We start from the raw sequence: 22,418 nt of genomic DNA, 5'->3' as shown, positions 1-22,418 counted from the left end.
GGAAATGCATTGCTTTTGTAACTTGATTTGCGATAATAGAAGGTAATTGTTTATCAGCAGACAACAGGAGGTGTCTTGTGTTGACATGCCATGCATGCTGATACATTTTGTGTAAATGTTGTGTGTGTATAAATGGGCCCGAGCTCCACCTGTGACACACACAGACATGGGTCTCTTTGTGCTGAGTCTCGTTCTCCTGTCGGCTTCCTGTGACGGTGAGTGAAACATTCAAAAATCCATTAAACTCATAGCGTCATGTTTACAGCTTGTATCTCAGGGGAAAAACTTGTAACAAGTCGAATATTAGTTTAATGACATTATGACTCTTTATGCAAAATTATAATAATAATGAGAAGAAGAAAGAAAGAAAAAAATAAGGATAGCAAGGAATCAAATATAATACTTTTTTTTAATCTGTGCTCACAATGTTGTTTCATTGGTATTCAGTACAATAAACACTAGTTAGATTTAGTTTTCTGTAATCTTCTCTGCAACCACATTCCTTGTTCCTGAGATTTTCTTATCATTCGAACACACACTTTAATTGAACACAGAGACACTGGTTATCTGTTTATCATGACATATTACGAGCTGAGTGTCTAAATGACATAACAGACAGTAGTGGTCAGTTTTATATATCAGTAGTCTGTCAGTATCAGCTGTCAGGAGTCAGTACTGGTCATTACCAGCCATCAGTAGTCACTATTATTCGTCAGTAGTATCGGTCAGTGCTCACTGCTGCTCGTGGGCAGTGGATGCCTTCCTGTGTGGTTCCACTGAACAAATGAACTGCAGCAGCTCAACCTGCAGAGGAGAGCTACACAGTGATTCCTGGTTTCTCACATTTGAGATGCAAAAGGTTAACTCCACCTTACATACAGGTGTGTTTGATCAGTACAGTTTATAAGAGACACATCCAGTTTTGCTGACATCCGTATTTTATGTCAGTGGCGGTTTTTGATATAGGCGACGTGGGTAATTGCCCAGGGCAGCATTCTGTCGGGGGCGCCACGGGAATGAAGAAAAAAAATAAACGTTTATTTGTGCTCAGCGCTCATTTGCTCATCAGGTCATGTTATGAGTGACATGCATGTATGAATTCGCTGCTGGGCCTCACCCTTCGCGTTAATTAGAAGTCAAATTACAACACAAATTGCTATAAATAAAGTACATTTCATTAATAATATTGTATGTACAATATTGAATATATCACAGACCAAGAGTCTCACGTGCTATTTCACTATGAAAATGTTCAATAACAATAACAAGCAAAATCGCGAACCAAGATGAATTGGTTTAGTGTTGACTGTTAGTTGAGGTATCGGGTTATTGGGCTTACAGTCAAGTCGGCCCCAAGCCAAATTGACCCCAATCAACTCGTCCCCACGCTAAGTCAGCCCATAGCTAAGGCAACCCCATACAAACTCGCAGGTTTTAGCGTGAACTTGGCTTGGGGTCGACTCGACTGTAAGCCTTTGAGCTTGACAGTCACGCATTTCGGTGTTTGTCACGCACTCACGCCACACATTGTATTTCTCACACTAAAAAAAAAAAAAAAACCAGGTAAATTTGTCTGGTGCTGCTGCTATGGACCCGGGAGGAATCAGACACATCTGCAAGCCTGTCACTTACCTAGCAATCAAAAAAAGGAAATGGGTGGGCTAAAATAGTGCAACAACCAATGATAAAGCAGCGGCGCACCAGACAAATTTATCGGTGTGGAGGTGGTGGAAAAAGGAGACAGACGAGGGAGCAGAGTCCAGTGTCGTTTATTTTCCACACACCCGAGTGACAGCTGTCATACCAGGAAGCATGCCATGACAGAACACTTAGGCCAATTTGGCAACTGGGGCGGGAGTGCCCATGACGGCCGTCGGCTTGGGAGGACGCCCTTGTCTCGGGGGCTGCGCCACCCCACCGGCTCCTCTGGCAGAACATGCACAGGCTTCAGGTGATCCACTGAAACCCGGACCGGCAGACCACCCGTGTCCAACACAAAGTTCTTGGGCTCTGCCTCCAGGACGTGGAACGGACCATCATAAGGAGGCTGCAGCGGAGCATGCCATGACAGAACACTTCTGCCTATTTAACCTCCACCAATAGTGCACCATGCCTCTCCATGTCACCAAACCCCGCCCCTTCTAATGTGAGGAATTACCCTCTCAACAGACACCACACCGGTGTTTTTTGTCAGTGTGAGAAATACAATGTGTGGTGTGAGTGCGTGACAAAAAACCGAAATGCGTGACTGTCACGCTTAAAGGCTTACAGTCAAGTCGGCCCCAAGCCAAGTCCACGCTCAAACCTGCGAGTTTGCATGGGGCCGACTTGGACATGGACCGGCTTAACGTGGGGCCGAGTTGGTTGTATCCCGGGGGATGGTAATGTTTTAAATGTTGATGGTAAAGTGCTAAAAATGGAAAAACAATGATTAAAGCTATCAGGTGCACAACTTAGAAAAAAAGAGGAGAGAAGAAGAGGAGGAACGGGCAAAAGACAAAAAAGCCATGTCATCTTCTTATATCGTAAATCCTCTTATAGTAGCCGGGGCTTTTATTTGTCTCAAGTGTAGCTGGCACCAGGCTTTTAATGGAAGGAGGCATGTATAAGAGAGAGGCTTATATTTTAAAATTTTCAAAAAGTAGTGCAGTTTAGAGCTGGGGCATATATCCAATTAATTCAAATAATTCGATTTTATTTTTTCAGTCGATGTGAAAATAATTAAAGCTCAAAATCGAGTTTAATGTTTTCTGTCCCTCCGCCATTTTTACTGGATGCGTGTAATATACACAGTCGCCATACCGGAGGACTGGCGCTGTAGCACAGACAACCGTCAGTACAGCACCGTAGTACTTCACAGAAAAAAAGAACATACAAAAAAAAAAAAAAAACAGGCTTATATTGGGAGGCGGCTTTTATGAGCTTTCTTCAATGATGCACCTGGTCATTAAAGGAGAAGACGGGCTTTCAATGGAATACAGGTCATTATTAGAGGATTTACAGTATTTACCATATTATATCATCTCTTATGTTTACCATATTATGGACTAGATGTGATAGAACAAGCTGATGTTACTTAGTATAACTCTCTGCTACTCATTAGTTTCCTCTACTGAGAGTTTCTGGGCTCCAGGTACCAGGGGCGGAGGCGCCGCGGAGGTCAATCAATCAATCAATCAATCAATTTATTTTTGTATAGCCCAGTATCACAACAACAGTTGCCTCAGAGGGCTTCAAGATGTTACATCGGTCGGTAAAAGTAAAAACAGTGAATAAGCATAATGGTAATATGTCAATATTTACAGTAACGAGACAGAACGAAGCAACCACCGCCTTCGACCCTCACATCCGGCAAGAAAAAACTCCAAAAACCCAGTGGGAAAAGAAGAAATCTTGGGGAGAACCACAGTATGGAGGGATCCCTCTCCCAGGGACGGACAGCTTTGGCAACAGCTAGCATGAGACAATAAGAAGTAAAGCCTAGGACAATGTTGAGGACAGTCCGTTGGACGGTCCAGCACAAGAACCACAGATCCCAGCAGTAGAACCGAAGCCAGTCCACGGGCAGGACCGACAGGAGTGTCCTCCCGGTCTGGCCGGAGCTTGTTCGTACGCCCTCGTAGTAATGGAGTCAGCAACTGAAACTGGAGAAGACTCCCCCTCGAAGGGGGGGACAGCAGGTGAAAAGCAATGAACGGACTAAAGGGAATAACATTCAGACATTAGAGGACAGGGCTCAGTGCACCGTACTTCCCACAGCATTCTAGCTCCTAGGGCAGCTTTGTGGATACTTAACTGTTTAAACTAGTATTTAGTTAGTATAGTTTAGTTTAGTTGAATTTAGTTTGGTTTAGTTTAATTTTGTTTAGTGTAATTTGGTTTGGTTTAGTTTAGTTTAGTTTAGTTTAGTTAGGTTTACTATAGTTTAGTTTGGTTTACTGTAGTTTGGTTTGGTTTACTTTAGTTTGGTTTGGTTTAGTTTAGTTTAGTTTAGTTTAGAATCCCTAGCTGACCTGATCATAGGCTGCATTGAAGAGAAACGTCTTGAGCCTAACCTTAAATGTGGAGACTGTGTCTGCCTCTTTGACACCACTTGGAAGCTGGTTCCATAAAAATGGTGCCTGATAGCTAAAGGCTCTTCCACCTAGTGTCCATTTAGAGACTCTAGGAGTCACCAGTAACCCTGCATTTTGAGAGCGAAGTGCTCTGATTGGTTGATAAGGCGTTAAAGCATCTTGGAGATAAGTTGGAGCCATCCCGTTTAGGATTTTGTAAGTGAGGAGAAGGATTTTAAATCTAACTCTAAACTCGACTGGAAGCCAGTGAAGAGATTTTAGAACGGGAGTAATGTGTTCACGTCTTCTAGTTCCAGTTAATAATCTGGCGGCCGCATTTTGAACCAACTGAAAGTTTTTTAATACACTTTTTGGGCAAGCTGCGAGAAGGGAGTTGCAGTAGTCCAATCTAGTAGAAACAAATGCATGGATGAGTTTTTCTGCATCGCTTCTAGGTAGAATGTTTCTTATTTTAGCTATGTTGCGCAAGTGGAAATATGCTGTTTTACAAGCCAGGTTGATGTGTGCTTTAAATGAGATATCCTGATCAAATAAGACCCCGAGGTTCCTCACAGTAGAGGAGGAGGATACACTGACGTTATCTAAGGTGATAATCTGTTTGGATAGACACTCTCTCAGTTTATGGGGGCCTAGTATAATGACCTCTGTTTTGCCAGGATTAAGACGGAGGTAGTTCGTAGTCATCCAGGTTTTAATTTCTCTGATACAGTCACTGAGTCTGTCTATTTGATTAGTTTGATCAGGTTTCATAGATAAATACAGTTGTGTGTCATCTGCATAGCAATGAAAATTGATATCGTGACCTCTAATTATGTTCCCTAAAGGAAGCATATATAACAGAAATAAAATTGGCCCGAGCACGGACCCTTGAGGAACCCCATAACTGACCTGGGAGCACGGTGAGGACTGTTGGTTAACGTGAACAAATTGGTACCTATTAGATAAATAGGATTTGAACCAGCAGAGGGCTTTTCCTCTGATGCCGACCTCACATTCTAACCTCTGCAGGAGAATATTGTGGTCAATTGTATCAAAAGCTGCACTGAGGTCTAGGAGAACCAGGATTGAGACTCGACCTGCGTCAGCCGCCAATAGCAAGTCATTAGTGACTTTAACTAACGCAGTCTCAGTGCTGTGATAAGCTCTATATCCTGACTGAAATTTCTCAAATAAACTATTGTCCTGTAGGTGGCGGTAAAGCTGTTTAACCACGACTTTTTCCAGGACTTTTGAAATAAAAGGCAGATTTGATATCGGTCTGTAGTTGGCTAGAATATCAGGATCGAGATTAGGTTTTTTCAGCAGTGGTTTGATTACTGCGAATTTAAATGACTGTGGCACATAGCCATTTTCTAGAGAGCACTGAATCTTAGACTGCAGAAGTTAGAGCCAGCTTTGGTGAGTTTGAATTGCTTATTGTGTTGTTGTTGCTGTGTTTGGGGGTGGTTAGGTGCTTGTGCTGCAGTTTCGGTTTCGGTTTCTGTCTGCCCAATAGAGAGGTCGTTGACGCGGGTCACACCTTCTATTGTGTGGCTCCAGTGACATCAGACAGGGGCGGGTCAGCCGGGCGCAATCAGTCAAGTTGGAAACAGCTGTGACTCCGTCAGGTACTTCACAGCACAGACTGCGCTTTGGCGTCAGCCACAGCGTCAGCCCACAGAGGGTAAAGACCTGCGAGTCTACCTGCGCGAGTCCACCGAGCTAGGACACCGGTGTCACTAAGATCTGTCTGTCACAGTCTAACGCACAATGTGTTTCTTACGTATCCCAGTCATCGTCGGCAACCGGAAAAGACGCGTAGTCCTCCGCAAACGCAATCCACACAACCTGTCCGCTCTCTCGGGAAGTGGTCCCAGCCCACACTCAGTTACCTTCGGTCTCTGGAACTGTCAGTCCGCAGTTAATAAGACAGAATTCATCAGTTCTCTGATGAAACTCTCAGACATTCAGGTCCTAGCCCTGACTGAGACATGGATCCACCCAGAAAACTCAGCTACACCAGCTGCACTCTCTGCGTCTGCTGCGCTAAGCCACACCCCTCGCTCTACTGGCCGAGGAGGCGGTGCTGGCATTCTCATTCCGGACAACTGGTCCTTCTCCTCACTGCGCCCGTCGAACAACAACACAACGTTTGAATATCATGCTTTAACGGTCACTACTCCCATCAAAGCATATATTCTGGTTGTGTACCGCCCACCAGGGGGTAATCTGGATGGCTTTGTCTCTGAAATGGACATGTTACTCTCTGACATCCCTGATGATGGCACACCACTGATTGTCATGGGAGACATGAACATTCACGTTGACAAACCCCAGGCACAGGACTTTTTGGCACTGATGGCTTCCTTTGCACTTGTACTGGCTCCGTCTCCTCCCACCCACAAAGCTGGCAAAATCCTTGACTTAGTGCTGACTCGTAACTGCTCCATAGTAGAGGTGACAGTTACTCCACTATATCTATCTGACCATTTCTTGGTAAAATTTGCGGCCGCCTTTCTGCCATTGCAGACACCGACACAGATGGTCTCCTTCCACAGAAACCTGTAGTCCCTCACAGCAGGTCAGCTGTCTGAGGAGGTGAGCTCTGTCCTGCCGGACTACTCTCACTTCTCATCGCTTCCTGTTAATGAGGCTACAGAAACACTCTGTTCCTCTCTGGCGTCCTCTTTGGACAAACTCTGCCCCCGGGTGTCGAAACCAGCCAAGACAAAACAACCAAGTCCATGGCTCTCAGAAGTTCTGAGAGAACAAAGAGCTGGACTCAGGGCAGCAGAAAGAAAGTGGCATAAATCCCACGAGCCCGCTGATTTGTCCTCATACAAACAGAAACTTGCTTCCTTTACCTCCCGCTTGCAGTCTGCAAAGAAAGCTTTTTATCAGAACAAGATCTGTGCAGCTTCTGATTCCAGAAAACTGTTTATGGCGTTCAACTCCCTGCTTTCTCCTCCAACTGCTCAGCCGTCCACTGAGCTGACTCCTGATATGTTTGCCTCCTTTTTCACTGAAAAGGTGGCTGCAATCAGCAACCAGTTCTCTGAGCCTGACCAGCTCAGTCAGCTCAAACCCACTACTGCGCCTTCTCTCTGCTCGTTTGCTCCTCTGAGTGAGGATGAGGTCTCCAGACTTCTTCTGAGCTCAAAACCAACAACATGTCCTCTCGATCCAATACCCACCAGCATTCTGCAGACCATCTTGCCCATAATCAAACCTGCAGTCACGTACATTGTCAATTCCTCCCTGGAAACTGGCATTTTTCCTGTTACTTTTAAACAAGCCCTCGTCACCCCACTACTAAAAAAGCCTCATCTCAACCCAGCCCAGGTTGAAAACTACAGGCCAGTCTCACTTCTACCATTCCTGTCGAAAATACTGGAGCGCTCAGTATGTAACCAAGTCTCTGAACACCTGCGGAACAACAACCTACTTGACCCTTTTCAGTCAGGCTTCAGATGCGACCACTCCACCGAGACTGCACTCCTTTCAGTCACAGAATCTCTGCGGCTGGCAAGAGCTGCTGGTCAGTCCTCTGTCCTCCTGCTGCTGGACTTGTCTGCTGCCTTTGACACCGTGAACCATCAAATCCTCCTCTCCTCACTCTCTGACCTTGGCATCTCAGGTTCCGTCCTGTTGTGGTTCAAGTCCTACCTCACAGGCAGATCTTTCAGAGTTTCATGGCCTGAGAGCCTGAAGGTGAAGCAGAGGGAGAGAAACAGCCACACCTGCACGTGCACACACGCACACAACACAAGCCACAAACAATACGGCAGCAGCCGTAACAAGTCATCTTGCTGGAGCCAAGTTTCTGTTAGAGCAAGGAGATCAATGTTATTGTCACCGATAAGGTCATTAACTAACAGAGATTTAGTGGAGATTACTCTAATGTTTAGTAGACCACATTTTATGTATTTCCTACTGGAAAAGTTATTCTGTCTTGTACAGGTGTTAAGCTTTTTACCCATTGACTTTTTTTTAATGCTTTGAGCACTATGGACAGACTCAGTCTCTGTTTGCCTAGGTAAACCTCCATGCTTGACTTGTAAAAATCCGGGAGCAGGATTAGTGACGGGATCAACAAGATCAACAGAGGAGCGTTCTACACGACTGCTCTGCGCCCGGGGCTCATAGCTGGATTGTCAATTTAGCGTACTGAGCCAATCAGCCATATTGTGAGCTAAAAGGGCTGCACCATCCAAAGTTGGGTGGATGCCGTCCCTGCAGATGAGCCCAGGCTTTCCCCAGAAGGTGCACCAGTTGTTTAGAAAAATAACTCCGTTTTCCTCACTCCATCTAGACAACCAGCGATTGAATGATGAAAGTCGGCTATACATTTCATCATTGACCAAATTGGGCAGGGGACCAGAGAATATTACGGCATCAGACATCGACTTAGCCAATTCACACACCGAGGCTACTTGTAATTTGAGCACCTCTGATTGTCTCCGCCGGGCATCATTACCGCCTGCGTGAATCACGACTCGACGGAATCTCCTACCTTCCTGTTTTAAAAGCCTAAGGTTCCCCTCGATGTCCCCCACTCTCGCCCCCGGGTAACACCTAACCTTCACCGCTGGCAGCTTCACATCTCTAACTATAGAGCTGCCAATCACCAGCGTGTCCAGTTCAGCCAGTGTGTCGTCGCTGAGGGGAGAGAACCTATTGCAGATGTGAAGCGGTTCTTGGAGTGCTTCGTGGCGGTGCTTAGCACTAGCCTTCCTCCGGACTGTCACAAACCAGTCCTGGTCTTGTCCCGGCTGCTCGGGACACGCTGCGGGGCTAGGCTTGCTAACACTCCTCTCACTGCGGGAGCGGGCTGCGAGCCCTGCCGCTACCTTGCTGTAGCTAGCGCTGCCCTGCCCCTCACATCTGTGCAGCCGCTCCTCTAACTCGGTTACCCTGGCCTCCAGCGCTGTCAATACACTGCACTTTACGCAAATACCCCTATCGTCAAGGGAGGCAGGGTTCTGACTCAACATACAGCACACTGAGCAGGAAAGAAAAGAAGACAGAGGGGAGGACGCCATAGCGGTCCCGGCGGACCAAGCTAGTTAGCACGCTAAGCTAGTTAGCACACCGGTGGCGCTAACGGCGGAGAAGAAATGTAATTCACGAGAGATCGCTGGTCAATCGGGGGCGAAGTAACCCCGGGGGCGTAAATAACCCCGATTTTTGATTGCTTCGTGAATTAACAGTAATAGCAAGAGAGAGACAGCAAGCACTTCAGTCGCTCGTAGGCTTCAGCAAGCTTCACCAACACGGAAAACACTCACCGGAGTGACGTCAGACAGGTGCAAATACGCTATAAACACATTCATAACTTTATGAACACAGCCATGCTGTGTACCACAGAAAGGTCAGAAACTAAACTAAAAGCTCATAAAAACCATTCTTTTGATAACCAAATACCAATCGATCAAACCGACAGTGAGACCAAAACTCTGACAAAGTCAAAAAATGTTTAAACTGCACGTAGAATCAGCTGATCTCTGTAAACAGAGCAAAAACACCAGAGACCCCACAGAAACATTGATATCACTTTAGAACCAGGATTCACTGATCAGCAGCAAAATAAGAGCAAAATAACAACTCGCTTTCAATAAAACATCCAGAAATATTAATAGTTACTTAATGTAACTTCAGTTCTACGAGTGTGTGCGTGCCCACCTACGGGCTTCGCTATTGGTACTCTCCCTGGCACCAGCCAGTCACTGAGACAGATCCGAAAACTGACACGATAATCCCCAACGCACGCTGGCACACTGCCATGCTGCCACGCCCCTCACCAAGGGGATATAATCAGCGTGCACCAGCTCCACTTTCTTCTGAACAGCCCAGAAGAAACGGAAGCAGGACAGCTGGGCTTGCAGGTAGGTGGGCACGCACACACTCATAGAACTGAAGTTACGTTTATTAATTCTATTCTATTCTATCTACTAATTCTATAACTATTAATTCTACTTCGTGGGATGCTTAGCCCACCTATGGGCTTCGCTATTGGCACACAACCAAGGCAGAGGCCGTAGGGATAAATGCACTCCCAGCTGGAATGCTGACAGGATTGGCACAGAAAAGGAAGTAGGCAGGCTGTACGCCCAGTACTGTCACACCAAACCTCCTAGACAATGGCGGCAGGCAGCCTCGCACCGAGGCACTGACCACAGACGTGTCCGAGGGTCATCCCCTGACAACCCAGGAAAGGGGCAAAGTGACCTGATCCGGATCACTCTCGAACGAAAGTCCGAAGTGATCACCTTGGGATGAAAAGCCGGGTTAGGCCAGAGGTGGATCAGTCCCCCGTTCCAACTGAAAACCATGCAGGAAGCGTTGACCGAAACGGCGCAGAGATCCCCCACCCTCTTGGCGAAGGCTAACGCCAAAAGGAGGGCAGCCTTAAAGGAGAGAAAGCGGCTCCAAAGGCTCGAAGGGGGTTCCCTTCAGACCATCCAGCACAGTGTGGAGGTCCCACGGGGAAACTACATGCCTGGGGGGCCAACACGCCCCTCACAGAAACCACTTCACCAGCGGGTCACTGCGCGCCGAGAAATGGCCAAAGCCGTCGTGGCCCACCGCGATGGCCGATGCAAACACCGCAAGAGTGTATGCAGTGCAACGGCTGTCCAGCGAAGCCTGCAGAAATTCCAGCACCCCACCGATGGCGCAGGAGATCGGTTCCTAGCCCTTCTCCGAGCACCACGACGCATAGAGGTTCCACAAAGACCTGTAAGCCTTGACAGTGGGGGGGGTGGGGCCTGGTGCTCTGGATGGTGGACAACACAGCCGAGGGGAGATCTAGTCCAACTAGTCTCACCCTCTCAGCCTCCAGGCCAAGAGTCTCATGCCCAGGATGGGGTAAGACCGGTGGGTGCCCCCTGCCTGTAGTAGGGCGTCAGGCTCGGCGGGGATCGGCCAAGGATCCCCGACTGCCAACTGAATCAAGTCCGGGAACCACCTGGCGCTAGGGTGTCCGGGGCCACCAATATCACATGGAGGCCCTGCACCCTCAACCTGCGCAGCAATGGGGTCAAGAGGCGGGTTGGAGGAAAGGCGTACAGGAGGCCCGGAGGCCAGACCCTGTGCGCGAAAGCGTCCACCCCAAGAGAGGATCCGTCTGACGGGCTGAGCAAGAACCAAAGTGGGCACTGTGCGTTCTCTGCACTGAGGAAAAGTTCTGCCGTGGGGGGCCCAAACCTGTGCCAGAGTCGGGCTGCCACTCAGGGGGACAGGCTCCACCCCTCACAGAGTGGGCCTTCCTGAGTCTGTCCCACTTCCCCGAAAGGCGGAGTCGACTGAACCACCGTTGGAGCCTGCGTGTGTGCAGAAGGCCCAAGCGAACCACAGGGTGGGCCGCAGCCATCATTCCCAGGACTGTCCTGACCAGGTGAACCTGAACCTCAGGTACTACGATCAGGGACCTCAGGAGTGACAGGAGAGAGGCTCACCTCTCCTCGGAAAGGCGAGCCGTCATGATGAGAGTGTCCAGCTCCAAGCCCAGATAAGCCATCTACTGAGCTGGGACGAGTGCGCTCTTGTCCCGGTTCACCACGAGCCCCAGAACCTCGATGTGGTGCAGGACCAGGGCCGTGTGCTCCACGGCCTCCTGGTAAGAAGGCGCCAGTATCAGCTAGTTGTGGATGTAGGTGAGGATCCTCAGACCACGACGATGGAGAGGCTCCAGCACGGCCTCAACACACTTGGTGAAGGTGCGTGGAGCGAGGGAGTAGCCGAAGGCGAGCAGGTTGTATTGAAAACACCAATCTCCCACGGCGAATCTGAGGAAGCTCCTGTGCCTCCTCAGAATGGGGATGTGAAAGTAGGCATCCGTGAGATCGACTGACGTCATGCAGTCCCTGGGGCAGACGCTCTCCAGGAGGTGTCTGACCGTCAGCATGCGGAACCTCCTGGTGGCCACATGAGCATTCAGGACCGCAGGTCCAGAATGGGTCTCATTCCACCTTTCTTCTTGGGGACCAAGAAATAAGGGGAGTAGAAGCCCAAGTGTGCCTCCTCCGTGCTCAACTCCGTTATCGCACCCTGGCGTAAGAATGAGGACACCTGTTCCTCGAGCGTGGCCCCCGAGGGGCATGAGAGCCACGTACGAAGGATCCCGTTGAAAGGAGGCAGGTGACACGCGAACTGCAGAGCATAACCACATCCCAGAGTCCTGGACAGCCAGGGTGAGAGCGGACCCAGCATCACGAGGCAGGCAGGGCAGGAAGCCTGCTGGCGCTGATGCTGCCAGCCCAGGTAGGTGAAGCACCGCTCGTGGCGGTCTTGCTCGTGAAGCGGCGTGCCGCAGCCGCAACAGGAGAATGGCCCGACGCCAGATGGCAACTCTTCCGGGCCAGCTTGTCCATGTCTTCTTTTCTTGAATCTTGAAATCTTGAGGAGCATCAGATCAGTCTCGAGGCTGAGAAAGACGGAAGTGGAGCTGGCGCACACTAATTATATAATAATAATAATAATAATAATAATAATAATAATAATAATGATAATAATGTATTGGTTTTATATAGCGCTTTATAGGACACTCAAAGACACTTTACATTGCATTATTCATTCTCTCCATACTGGGGGGTGGTAAGCTACTGCTGTAGCCACAGCTGCCCTGGGGTAGACTGACGGAAGCGAGGCTGCCAATCTGCGCCATCGGCCCCTCCGACCACCACCAACCATTCACTCTCACAACTTTCATATTTATTATATCCCTTTGGTGAGGGGCGTGGCAGTGTGCCAGCACGCGTGCGGGATTGGCGCGTCAGTTTTCAGATTTGTCTCAGTGATTGGCTGGTGCCAGGGAGAGTACCAATAGCGAAGCCCATAGGTGAGCTCAGCACGAAGGATTGTCTAAGAACTTATAGTTAACAGAGTATTTAAATATTAAGTATAAAAACTAGGGGTGGGACTCGATTAAAAAAAATTAATCTAATTAATTAGGGCCTTTGTAATTAATTAATCTCAATTAATCGCATATCGATATTTGACCTGAGATCAGGGAGAACCTTTCTTTTTCTAATGGATTTTGGTATAGTGAATCAATATAGTGATACATAAGCTTAAGCAACAAAACACTGTTCATTTTTTCAGCAAGGAAGGAGGAATTTAACCAAGACAAATAAACCAATACACATTGATTAGTGCAACTTTTGTTGGGCTGGGCGAGGGTCCTTGAAGTAGTCGGAGTGACGTCCTCTTCCACTCTAGCTGTATGCGAGGCTTACGTGTTGGCCGCTGCTGCGACATGCTGAGCATTCAGGTGATATAGCAGGCTCGATGTGCTGCGATGGTATGCACATTCTTTGCTGCACAATGTGCATACAGCTTTGGTTTTATCCACGCTGCCATCCGCTGGCTTTTTAAATCTAAATTTTCTGTGCACGAGACCAGGTAGTGCGCTGTCGTCGGGAGCAGTGTTGCCAACTCCCCAGTAAGGAAAGTCACTATTGGCTGTCCTAAAAGTCGCCAGAAGTCGCTAGATGAGGTCGTTACCTAATTTGCAATTTGCATGTAATTGTATTGGACGCTGTAGGAGAGAGGAATAATGTCATGGAAGAAGCAAAATGTGTTAAAAAAAAACACCCTAAATATGTTTAGAACTACAAATGAATTTTCTTCTGTTGATTCTTGGTTTGTCAGCAAGTGAGCAGTGGCGTATTTGCACACACGCGATTCATTAGAAGTGTGGAGGAGTGGTGTGGGTCTGCTCTCTGCTCTGCCTGCAGGGGGCGCTGCTGAGACTGGCCGCCTGTGAGTGCTTTGGGAAGGGGGAGGGGCTCACGCAGCACCGCAGCTCATTGAGGACAGCAGCTGCAGAACGAGACGTCCTGTCACGTCTCCAGAGCTCCAGAAAAAGTCGCTAAATTTGTTGCTAGTCGCTTTTGACAAAAAAAGTCGCCAGGAGGCTTTGGAAAGTCGCCAGATTTAACGAGAAAGTCACCAAGTCGGGAGCTGTTTCGTTGTTGTGTCACAGCGAAATATGTCCGGGTGAAACTCGTCCGGTGACAAACGTTCCGCGACAATTTGCGATAATTTTTTTATCGTGTTAAAATTTCTGTAATTAATTAATCGTACCTAACGCGTTAAAGTCACAGCCTTAATAAAAACGTTTGTCTCGTCTTTTTCAAGCAAAGAGCCCATAGAGGCTCTTGTGTAATTAATATATTGTATTTTTAATGGATATTAAGGAACACTTTTGAAATATTTAGGAGGGCCTTCTACGGCTAGCCCGGATGAGGAGCCATCTACGTCCCCAGTCACACAGGCCGCTACCACAGAAATGATGTTGGACCCTCAGGATGAGGAGCCATCCACCTCCGTGGAGCCTGCTACTCCAGAGCAGACGTCTGCTTCAACTGCCAGCCCCACAGGTAACACCCACAGCACTGCACAACCATTCTCCTCCTCTTCCTCAGTCCAGGCATAACTGACAAATGAGCGCCCTCCGAAGGCAGGAAATTGCCGCTCACAGAAGTGGATAAAACCAAACCAAGAAGGGAGGGAGGGAGGGGGGATGAGTTCGCTGCTGGGCCTCACCCTTCAGGTTAGTTATAAGCAGGGTTGGGGAGTAATGGATTACATGTAACAGCGTGACATATTCAGGATACAAAAAAATTGTAACTGTAATCCGTTACAGTACACACAAAAAATATGTAATCTTGTTACAGGTACAGTATATCTGATAAAAACACGGATTACTGAGCGGGATTACTAAAAATCAGACGGAATATACCAGCAACAACAGACATACGTGCCTTATACAGACATTGTGACACTTTACAGCACTTTACGGCACAGACCGCCACATCATAGCTCTATAAAGATAGACATCGTAGATATATAAATGATGGACGCCGCATCGACCGCCATCTTGGACCAGCCTCCCGCTCTACTGATTGGTTTAATCATGAATGAAACAACCCGAGTTGCCATGAATTTTACCACCTGCTGCTGGAGTCATGGCTGCTCCAGGGAGAGAAACTCATTCTTTGGCTGGAAACGTAGACATTTAGTATTTAAGTCAGATGAGACCAGAACTCCTCTGTACAGTGTAAATTCTGCCTCCCAGCTGTGAAAATGCTCTCAACATCCAGGGACTCATCAAACCTGAAGACACAGCTACAGGTATGAAACACACCTGAACTCACAGTGAAGCTAAAGTGTTATTAGCCTGCTGACCTGTCAGGAACCTGCTGCTGAGAACCACTAGCCTCGTGAACCAGACACGCTCAGTCCTCATCCACATTTGGATTTGGAGTTGGGCTCAGTCTGGATAGGAGCCCATAGAAACCTCTTGCAGGTGGTGTTGGTTACTCCTTTGACTGACAGCATACTTCAGCCAATCAGAGCTTCACAACAATACGTCATCAAAATGCGTTAGCTTCTCTAAGGGTTAGCTTTAGCTCATTAGCTCTAGCTTCCTTACACGCAAAGACATGAGAAAACATCTTTTCCTGTTAGGAACTCACCAGGCGCAGACTCCTGCTCTTGCTTGATTGTTGTAATGCTTGGTATTTTGGCTATGACTTTACTTATTGCAGCTTTCAGACGATGGTTAAAGTTAAAGTCTGTGATCTCTGCTACGCGCAGTGAAGGTGTCACTTCCGGTTTAGCCACCGGATTTCCCCAAAAAAATCTGAAAACAAAAAGCGGCAACGCTGATTGGCTCGGTTGTGTCAGACCGAGTGAAATCCCCTTCTATGGGCTCCGACCCAGACTGAGCCCAACTCCAAAATCCAAACGTGGATGAGGAGTGGGCGGGGCTGGTTTTCGAGGCAAGAGAACCACAGCCTCACCAGGCTGAACTCAGAAGAATCTGATGGAGGAAATAATATCTTCAGCCTGGATGGAGGATTTACTGGAGACTGCATGTTTCCTTCTGTCACTGAGGAATGAATCAACTCTGAACTCTTGAAAAAATACTTTGCATGGCCGACCTGAAGACAAACTGCTCCTCACTGCAGCAGTACAGCTACACAGCAGACTGAGGATAGAATAGAAATGTGTGTTAACACTGTCAGTCCGGCTCCTGCTGCTGCCGTTCTGTAGAGGAACACAGCTGCTGGAGGAACACAGTTTGAACTGATGGTTCTGATCCTGAGTCAGATAGAAGGAACGTCAGATTCTCAGTAGGTTTAGAGGTTAAAGGTCATGTTGTTTGTATTAATTGAGCTGAACACACAGAGTTCAGCAGAGTCCATAACACTCAGAGCATTTAGTGTTTACTGTGTAGAGTTTCAATGCACTGTGAGGACGACAGATGGTATTTGTCTTTATTTTTGTTTGCTGGTGAAGTAATCTAAAAGTAACTTAAAGTAATCTGGTACATTACTTTTTAATTGAAGTAATTAGGGTAAGTTACTGATTACATTTTTTGACAAGTAACTTGTAATTGTACCAGATTACAATTTTAAAATAACCCTCCCAACCCTGGTTATAAGTCAAATTACAACACAAAAGGCTTATAAATATGAGCACATTTCATTCATAATATTGTATAATATTGAATATATCACAGAGGCTCACATGCTGTTTCACTATGAAAATGTTCATTAACAAAAATAAGCAAATTCGCGAATAGTTGAGGTGTCGGGGGATGGTAATGTTTTGAAAGTGCTAGGAGAAACGGGCAAAAGACAAAGAAGCCATGTCAGCTCCTTATCTTTACCATATTAGCCTATATCATCTCTTGTGTTACCATATTATGGACTGGATGTGATAAAATAAGCTGACTCTCTGCTATTCATTTGTTTTCTCTACTGAGTTTTTTGACGACGGAGCCGCGGAAGTGCAAATACGCTATAAACACATTCATAACTTTATGAACACAGCCATGCTGTATACCACAGGAAGGTCAGAAACTCAACTGAAAACTCATAAAAACCATTCTTATGAAAACCAAATTCCAATCGATCAAACCGACAGTGAGACCAAAACTCCGACAAAGTCAAAAGATGTTTAGACTGCACGGAGAATCAGCTGATCTCTGTAAACAGAGCGAAAACAGCAGAGACCACACAGAAACATTGATATCACTTTAGAACCAGGATTCACTGATCCAGCAGCAAAATAAGAACAAAATAACAACTCGCTTTCAACAAAACATCTAGAAATATCATCTAAGAACTTATAGTTAACAGAGTATTTAAATATTAAGTGTAAAAACGTTTTTCTCATCTTTTTGAAGCAAAGAGCCCGTAGAGGCTCTTGTGTAATTAATATATTGTATTTTTAATGGATATTAAGGAACACTTTTGAAATATTTAGGAGGGCCTTCTACGGCTAGCCCGGATGAGGAGCCATCTACGCCCCCAGTCACACAGGCCGCTACCACAGAAATGAGGTTGGACCCTCAGGATGAGGAGCCATCCACCTCCGTGGAGCCTGCTACTCCAGAGCAGACGTCTGCTTCAACTGCCAGCCCCACAGGTAACACCCACAGCACTGCTCAACCATTCTCCTCCTCTTACTCAGTCCAGGCATAACTACTTACTTGTCTTTATTTACACCATCTGCAAGCATTTTTACTTCTACATATGTGGAGATTGTGGATCTCTAGTCCTGTACAGTTGCTGGAAGGTCAGACTTCTTCAGGATGAGATTTCTCCTCTGATCATTGAGGGAAAATAACTGCTCAGTGTTTTCCAACACATATGGAACCCAATGCATCTTCAACATGTAGTGTTTTCCTGCATGGAAATGCAGCCATAGCCAGTGAGTGATTCAGTTGTACCTGTGGCAGGCTGTGCAGGGCCGCCCGCGCTGTGCTGTCCAGGGCAAAACAACTCCTGCTCCAGGGGCTGTTTCTGTGACCAGGCCTGCATCTCATTCAGGGACTGCTGTGACGACTACCTGCAAACCTGTCCACAAGGTAAGCAGCCTGTACGTCAAGGTGTTTTCGCAGATATCAGTTAACCCTTTAACTGACTGAGATGGAGTTTTCAAATCTGATACCTTGATAACAGTTCCAGACCCAACAGCAGCCACTGCAGCCACTGCCTTGACTGCATTCACAGACGATACTGCATTCACTGCACCAACAGCATCCGCTGAATCCACAGAAGATACGGCCACCACTGAATCCACAGAAGATACGGCCACCACTGAATCCACAGAAGATACGGCCACCACTGAATCCACCGAAGATACAGCCACCACAGCCTCCACATCAAGCACCACAGAAGACATCACTTCACCACTTCCTTCTTCATCATCGGCTTCAATGTCGTCAACAATAACAGAGAGTCCACCGAGCAGCTCCACCGCAGCTCCAGAGCTGCTTCCTCCAGACACATCAGGATCCACAGCCTCTTCTGCTACAGCTCCCACTCCAGGAGACGGCTTGGCCACACCTCCACCCATAACAGGCCTCACACCTGCAGGTTGGTCACTGTCCACACAGGCCTCTGTCCGGACGGGCAGTTTGATCATGTGTGCAGGGAACGCTCAGGTGGCATTAAAATGATAAATGATGGTTCAGTTATTATCAATCTCCCGCAACAGCGATCAAGCACACACACATTACCTAGTCCTCCATGCAGCAGTCCCTTTTACTCCTCCTTCACTACGATCTGTACAAAGCATGTTGAAGAACAGAGTAGACACAGATCGTGCCTTCAGTTCACTTGTTTTTGTGTAGTTGTACTGCGTGTAACATCACGTGCAAACCGGTATATAGAAATGAGGGTTTCGAACATTACACCTCGTTTACTAGACAATGATCCGCTGAAGACAGGATTGTGTCTGTCTGTTTGCGCTCACTGACTGGATGGACCACTGAGCCTCCTCAAGAACAAAACAGAAGAAAAAGCAGGTACCACACAGAGAAAATCATCACCAAGTCCCCAAGCAAAAGCAAGCAGGGAACCGAATGTAGACGTTTCTCTGAGTAACAGCAGCAGCAGCATGTCTGCTAAAGGCTGAGCTGATTGAGTCTGTTCAACCACATCAAAAACAGATTGATCATGAACGAGACAAGACTGTAAAATCACAGTGTGGTTTGTATAAACTCAACATCGTATGCCATATTCATGGAGGAAAACGCTCTAAACAGAGTTCATTTGAGACTGAATCACAGCATGCGTGTTCATTTTGTGGTCGTCATCCTGTTTCTAAGGCGAAACCTTTTGTGGAAATTGAATTTGTGACCTTTTCTTGGTTTGTTTTATTAGTTTTATTGTTTGTGCCACGATCAGAGCCCACTGTGATCCTGTGTTTTAACCACTGACATGCTCTAAACTGCCTCTGTGTGGCTGCAGCAGAAACCCGTGCAGCTCCGCCTCCATCTCAACCACCAGATGGCGCCAGCCCTGGACCAGCGGCCATCACCAGCAGCGCCCCCAACACAGGTAGAGACACAATTCTGCCTCTTTTTTAGAGATTTAAACTACTGATTTCCTTCTAAATAATGTTTTATGTTGTTTTCGTTTCTCAGATTCGTATGTCATATTTTTTCACGTAAAAGTCACTTATTTATCTCATAACGAAGCCATTGAAGATGACATTTCTGAGGCTTTATCTGATGTAAGTAAACCTTCAGATTCGTCAGCGTGTGTGTCTGAGTGTGTGTCAGCCTCATAAAATCCATCTGTGTGCATCCATCTGAGCGTTGTTCCTTCAGAGTTCTTCTTCTTCACAGTTTCTGGAGCCGGTCTGCCAAGGCTGCAGTCTCACCATCAGGCACATCGGGCCCGCCTGACAGAGGCTGTTGACGTTTGCATGTGACCTGTGAAGAAAATAAACCGAAGGAAATGACAGATTCAGCAGGTTGTGCAGCTGAAGCTGAAAGAGGTGGTGGTGTGGTTGCCTTCAGTTGTCTGTGAGTCAAGAATAAGCTGGAGTTCATTTTACAAGCTTCCTGATTCCAGTTCTCCAATTTGTTGAAGCAGTCCTGCATTTGATGGAGTCTGTAATATCTGCTTTATGGGTTTTTTAATGTCTCCCCACTTGAGTTTCACTGCAATAAAAGGAAAGAGCGTGATTCAATTTGTTACACTGATTAATTCTGAAGTTGGTGTTCAAGTGCAGCCGTGATGAGATTCCTTTCAGCCTGTGTGTCTGCGTCCACAACCCAGTCCACATCACCGGATCATGTCAGGAATATTCAAACTGAACCCACTGGATTCCAGCACTTGAGAGATAAGTTGCATTAGTAACTTCAGCTTAACACAATCAGCTCAGCTGCCCGGTGGTGTCATGGCTTGGTCTTTTAAAATAACACCTCAAGAATCATTGAGAAGCTAAATGTTGCTCTTATGAATCCACATATGTAATCTTAAACACAAAGCCTGCAGTGTTCTCGATATGTTTCTTCAGTGAGTAATCAGGCCAATCCTAAACAGTGTTTTAAATCGAAGGCCCTGCAGCTAAACTGATAACTGATAACAGCAACAAAAAATATGTAAAACATTACTTTCATCAGCATTAACTGAACTGAAAGAAGCAATCAAAAATATCTCACAGTCTTTAAATGTTTCCTTTCATTATTTTGCAGACTGATGGAAATTATCTCGGATTGTAATCCTGTATATTTATAAGTAAATATTAATCAAAATGTAATTTTGCTTTTCTGCTCTGTCACAATGTTCTTTTTTATTGTTATTTTTAATAAACTTTCTGATGCTGCATGTGTCTCCGTTCATGTTCTCTGATGAGCAACAGTCGCGTCAAATGATTCCGTGTGATGGTGATTTATTTCACAGCTGACCATCATGAGAACAAAGTCACTTATTCCTCCAGGGGGAGAAATGAAGAACGGCAGCTTGAAGAGCTTCATGTTAAAACAGAAGCCTGGTTAAATGAAAAGATGTGAAGAGGAGGAGGCCAGAGGTGTGCTTATTGATGCAGTGTCAGATCATCACCAGCAGATGGCAGCAGATCATTAGTTGATGACCATCACCAGTTACAGTGCAGGGACAAACACTTGACTGGTAAAAGACTTTATTGTCACCTTTAAATGCTTTCAAACAAACAAAGAATTACATGGATTTACTTTAAAATGTAAATGTAAAACACAGTTTTAATGTCGGTTTGGTTGTGGCATGTAAACATACAAGTCATTCACTGAAATGATTCATTTCTGATACCAGCACAGCCTTGTTACAGGAATAATGACACTTTATTTCTAAGGTTACATCGTTACATGTTGGTTTGTTTAAAGATGAACCCCTGTGCTTTGCTCCGGGACCACGCAGCAGCCGAAGCAGTGTGAAGGCGCTTTGTTTGCTGAGGGTGGATGCCTCTCCACACGCGGTGACCTCGGCGCTTCATGGGTGGAGGATGAGACAGAAATTGAATTATGAGGATGAAGAGGAAGCAGGTCCGCGTGGCCTCGGGGACCGGTACCACCTCTAGGAGCGGATAGTTTGAATTAGAGCTCCATTGTGTGCCCGGCTCCACCTCTGACCCCCGGAGATTTAATTGCGTAAAAGGCGCACATTGCGCACATGCTCGTCCATGTCCGCTGCGCGTCGCGGACTGCGCTCTACCTGTTCACCTGGCCGGACTGCGCGAAGGGGCCGAGCCGTGTGTTCCTCTTCAAGGTCCTCTCCACAATCCCTGCTGCGTAATTGGAGTTATTTCTGCGGACTGAGCCTCGGGTTCACGTTTCGCCACAGCTTTGTAAAGTTAGATCGTGCGGGGTCACCGCGGGGTTGGAGCGGCCCTGTAGCCCCGCAGCCCCGCGCACAGGCTCCAAAGATCAGTTACAAATGTAATGCCAAAGGAATGTCGCTCCGTCCTGGCTGTTGCACGGAGCTTTGGCTCTAATTAGGACCAATTTGGGAGCGGGATGTCATTTTGTCTTACCTACAGTGTGTGTTCATTTCACAGGCTTATTTCTGGCTACTGTTGAAAATGTTTGGTACCAGTGAAAATAAAATAACAGGTATAACACTTGAGGTCAGATCTCATCAAAATATTATCACCAAACTGTAAAGTTTTCTACTCATACAGTCTAATGATGTTTTTTCTGTATCTTCAGCTTCAGTCTTGTAACTTACAACACACACACACACACACACACACACACACACACACACACACACACACCCACAGGGTGTCCAATGTTGTCCACAGCCGCCGTGCCCTGCAGCCTCTCTGGTTCCTGTGGTGAGGACAAGTGGAAGGCCCCCGTTATTGATCCTGATTGGGCCTCACAGGAGGAGATTCCGGCCTGCCGTTGACCCACACGTCTCCGGGTTTCCAGCCTTCTCCGGGTCTCCCAGATCATCAGAGGCAGCCGTCTCCTCCGTGCTGCCGGCCGGCCAGCTTGCGTGAGGTTTCTGATTGTCAGATGTGAGGGAAGGGGGGGGCGTAGGAGGAAAAATGAACTTACTACAGGTTTCACAAAAT

At 46.9% G+C, this 22,418-nt stretch overlaps 1 protein-coding gene across 6 annotated transcripts; it reads left to right on the top strand.

Moving 5' to 3' along the window:
* The first annotated feature begins 72 nt into the window (after positions 1-72).
* LOC115406041 (flocculation protein FLO11-like) lies at positions 73-20,690 on the top strand. Of its 6 annotated transcripts, none has more exons than XM_030115918.1 (8): positions 73-215; positions 14,276-14,437; positions 17,334-17,495; positions 17,809-17,937; positions 18,128-18,448; positions 19,325-19,414; positions 19,501-19,589; positions 19,705-20,690. In XM_030115918.1, exons 1-8 carry the CDS (start codon positions 116-118, stop codon positions 19,762-19,764), a joined length of 1,113 nt encoding a protein of 370 aa, XP_029971778.1. In that variant the 5' UTR covers positions 73-115; the 3' UTR covers positions 19,765-20,690. The 6 variants fall into 6 exon arrangements, with proteins under 6 accessions (XP_029971778.1, XP_029971777.1, XP_029971775.1 ...); XM_030115917.1 differs by having other exon boundaries at positions 18,110-18,448; XM_030115915.1 differs by having other exon boundaries at positions 18,032-18,448; positions 19,328-19,414.
* Positions 20,691-22,418: the final 1,728 nt, after the last annotated feature.

The sequence above is a fragment of the Salarias fasciatus genome, chromosome 18, assembly GCF_902148845.1.
Source record: "Salarias fasciatus chromosome 18, fSalaFa1.1, whole genome shotgun sequence".
Classification (NCBI taxonomy): domain Eukaryota; kingdom Metazoa; phylum Chordata; class Actinopteri; order Blenniiformes; family Blenniidae; genus Salarias; species Salarias fasciatus.
The sequence above is the reverse complement of the archived record's forward strand: the minus strand, read 5'-3'. Positions and strand labels throughout refer to the sequence as shown.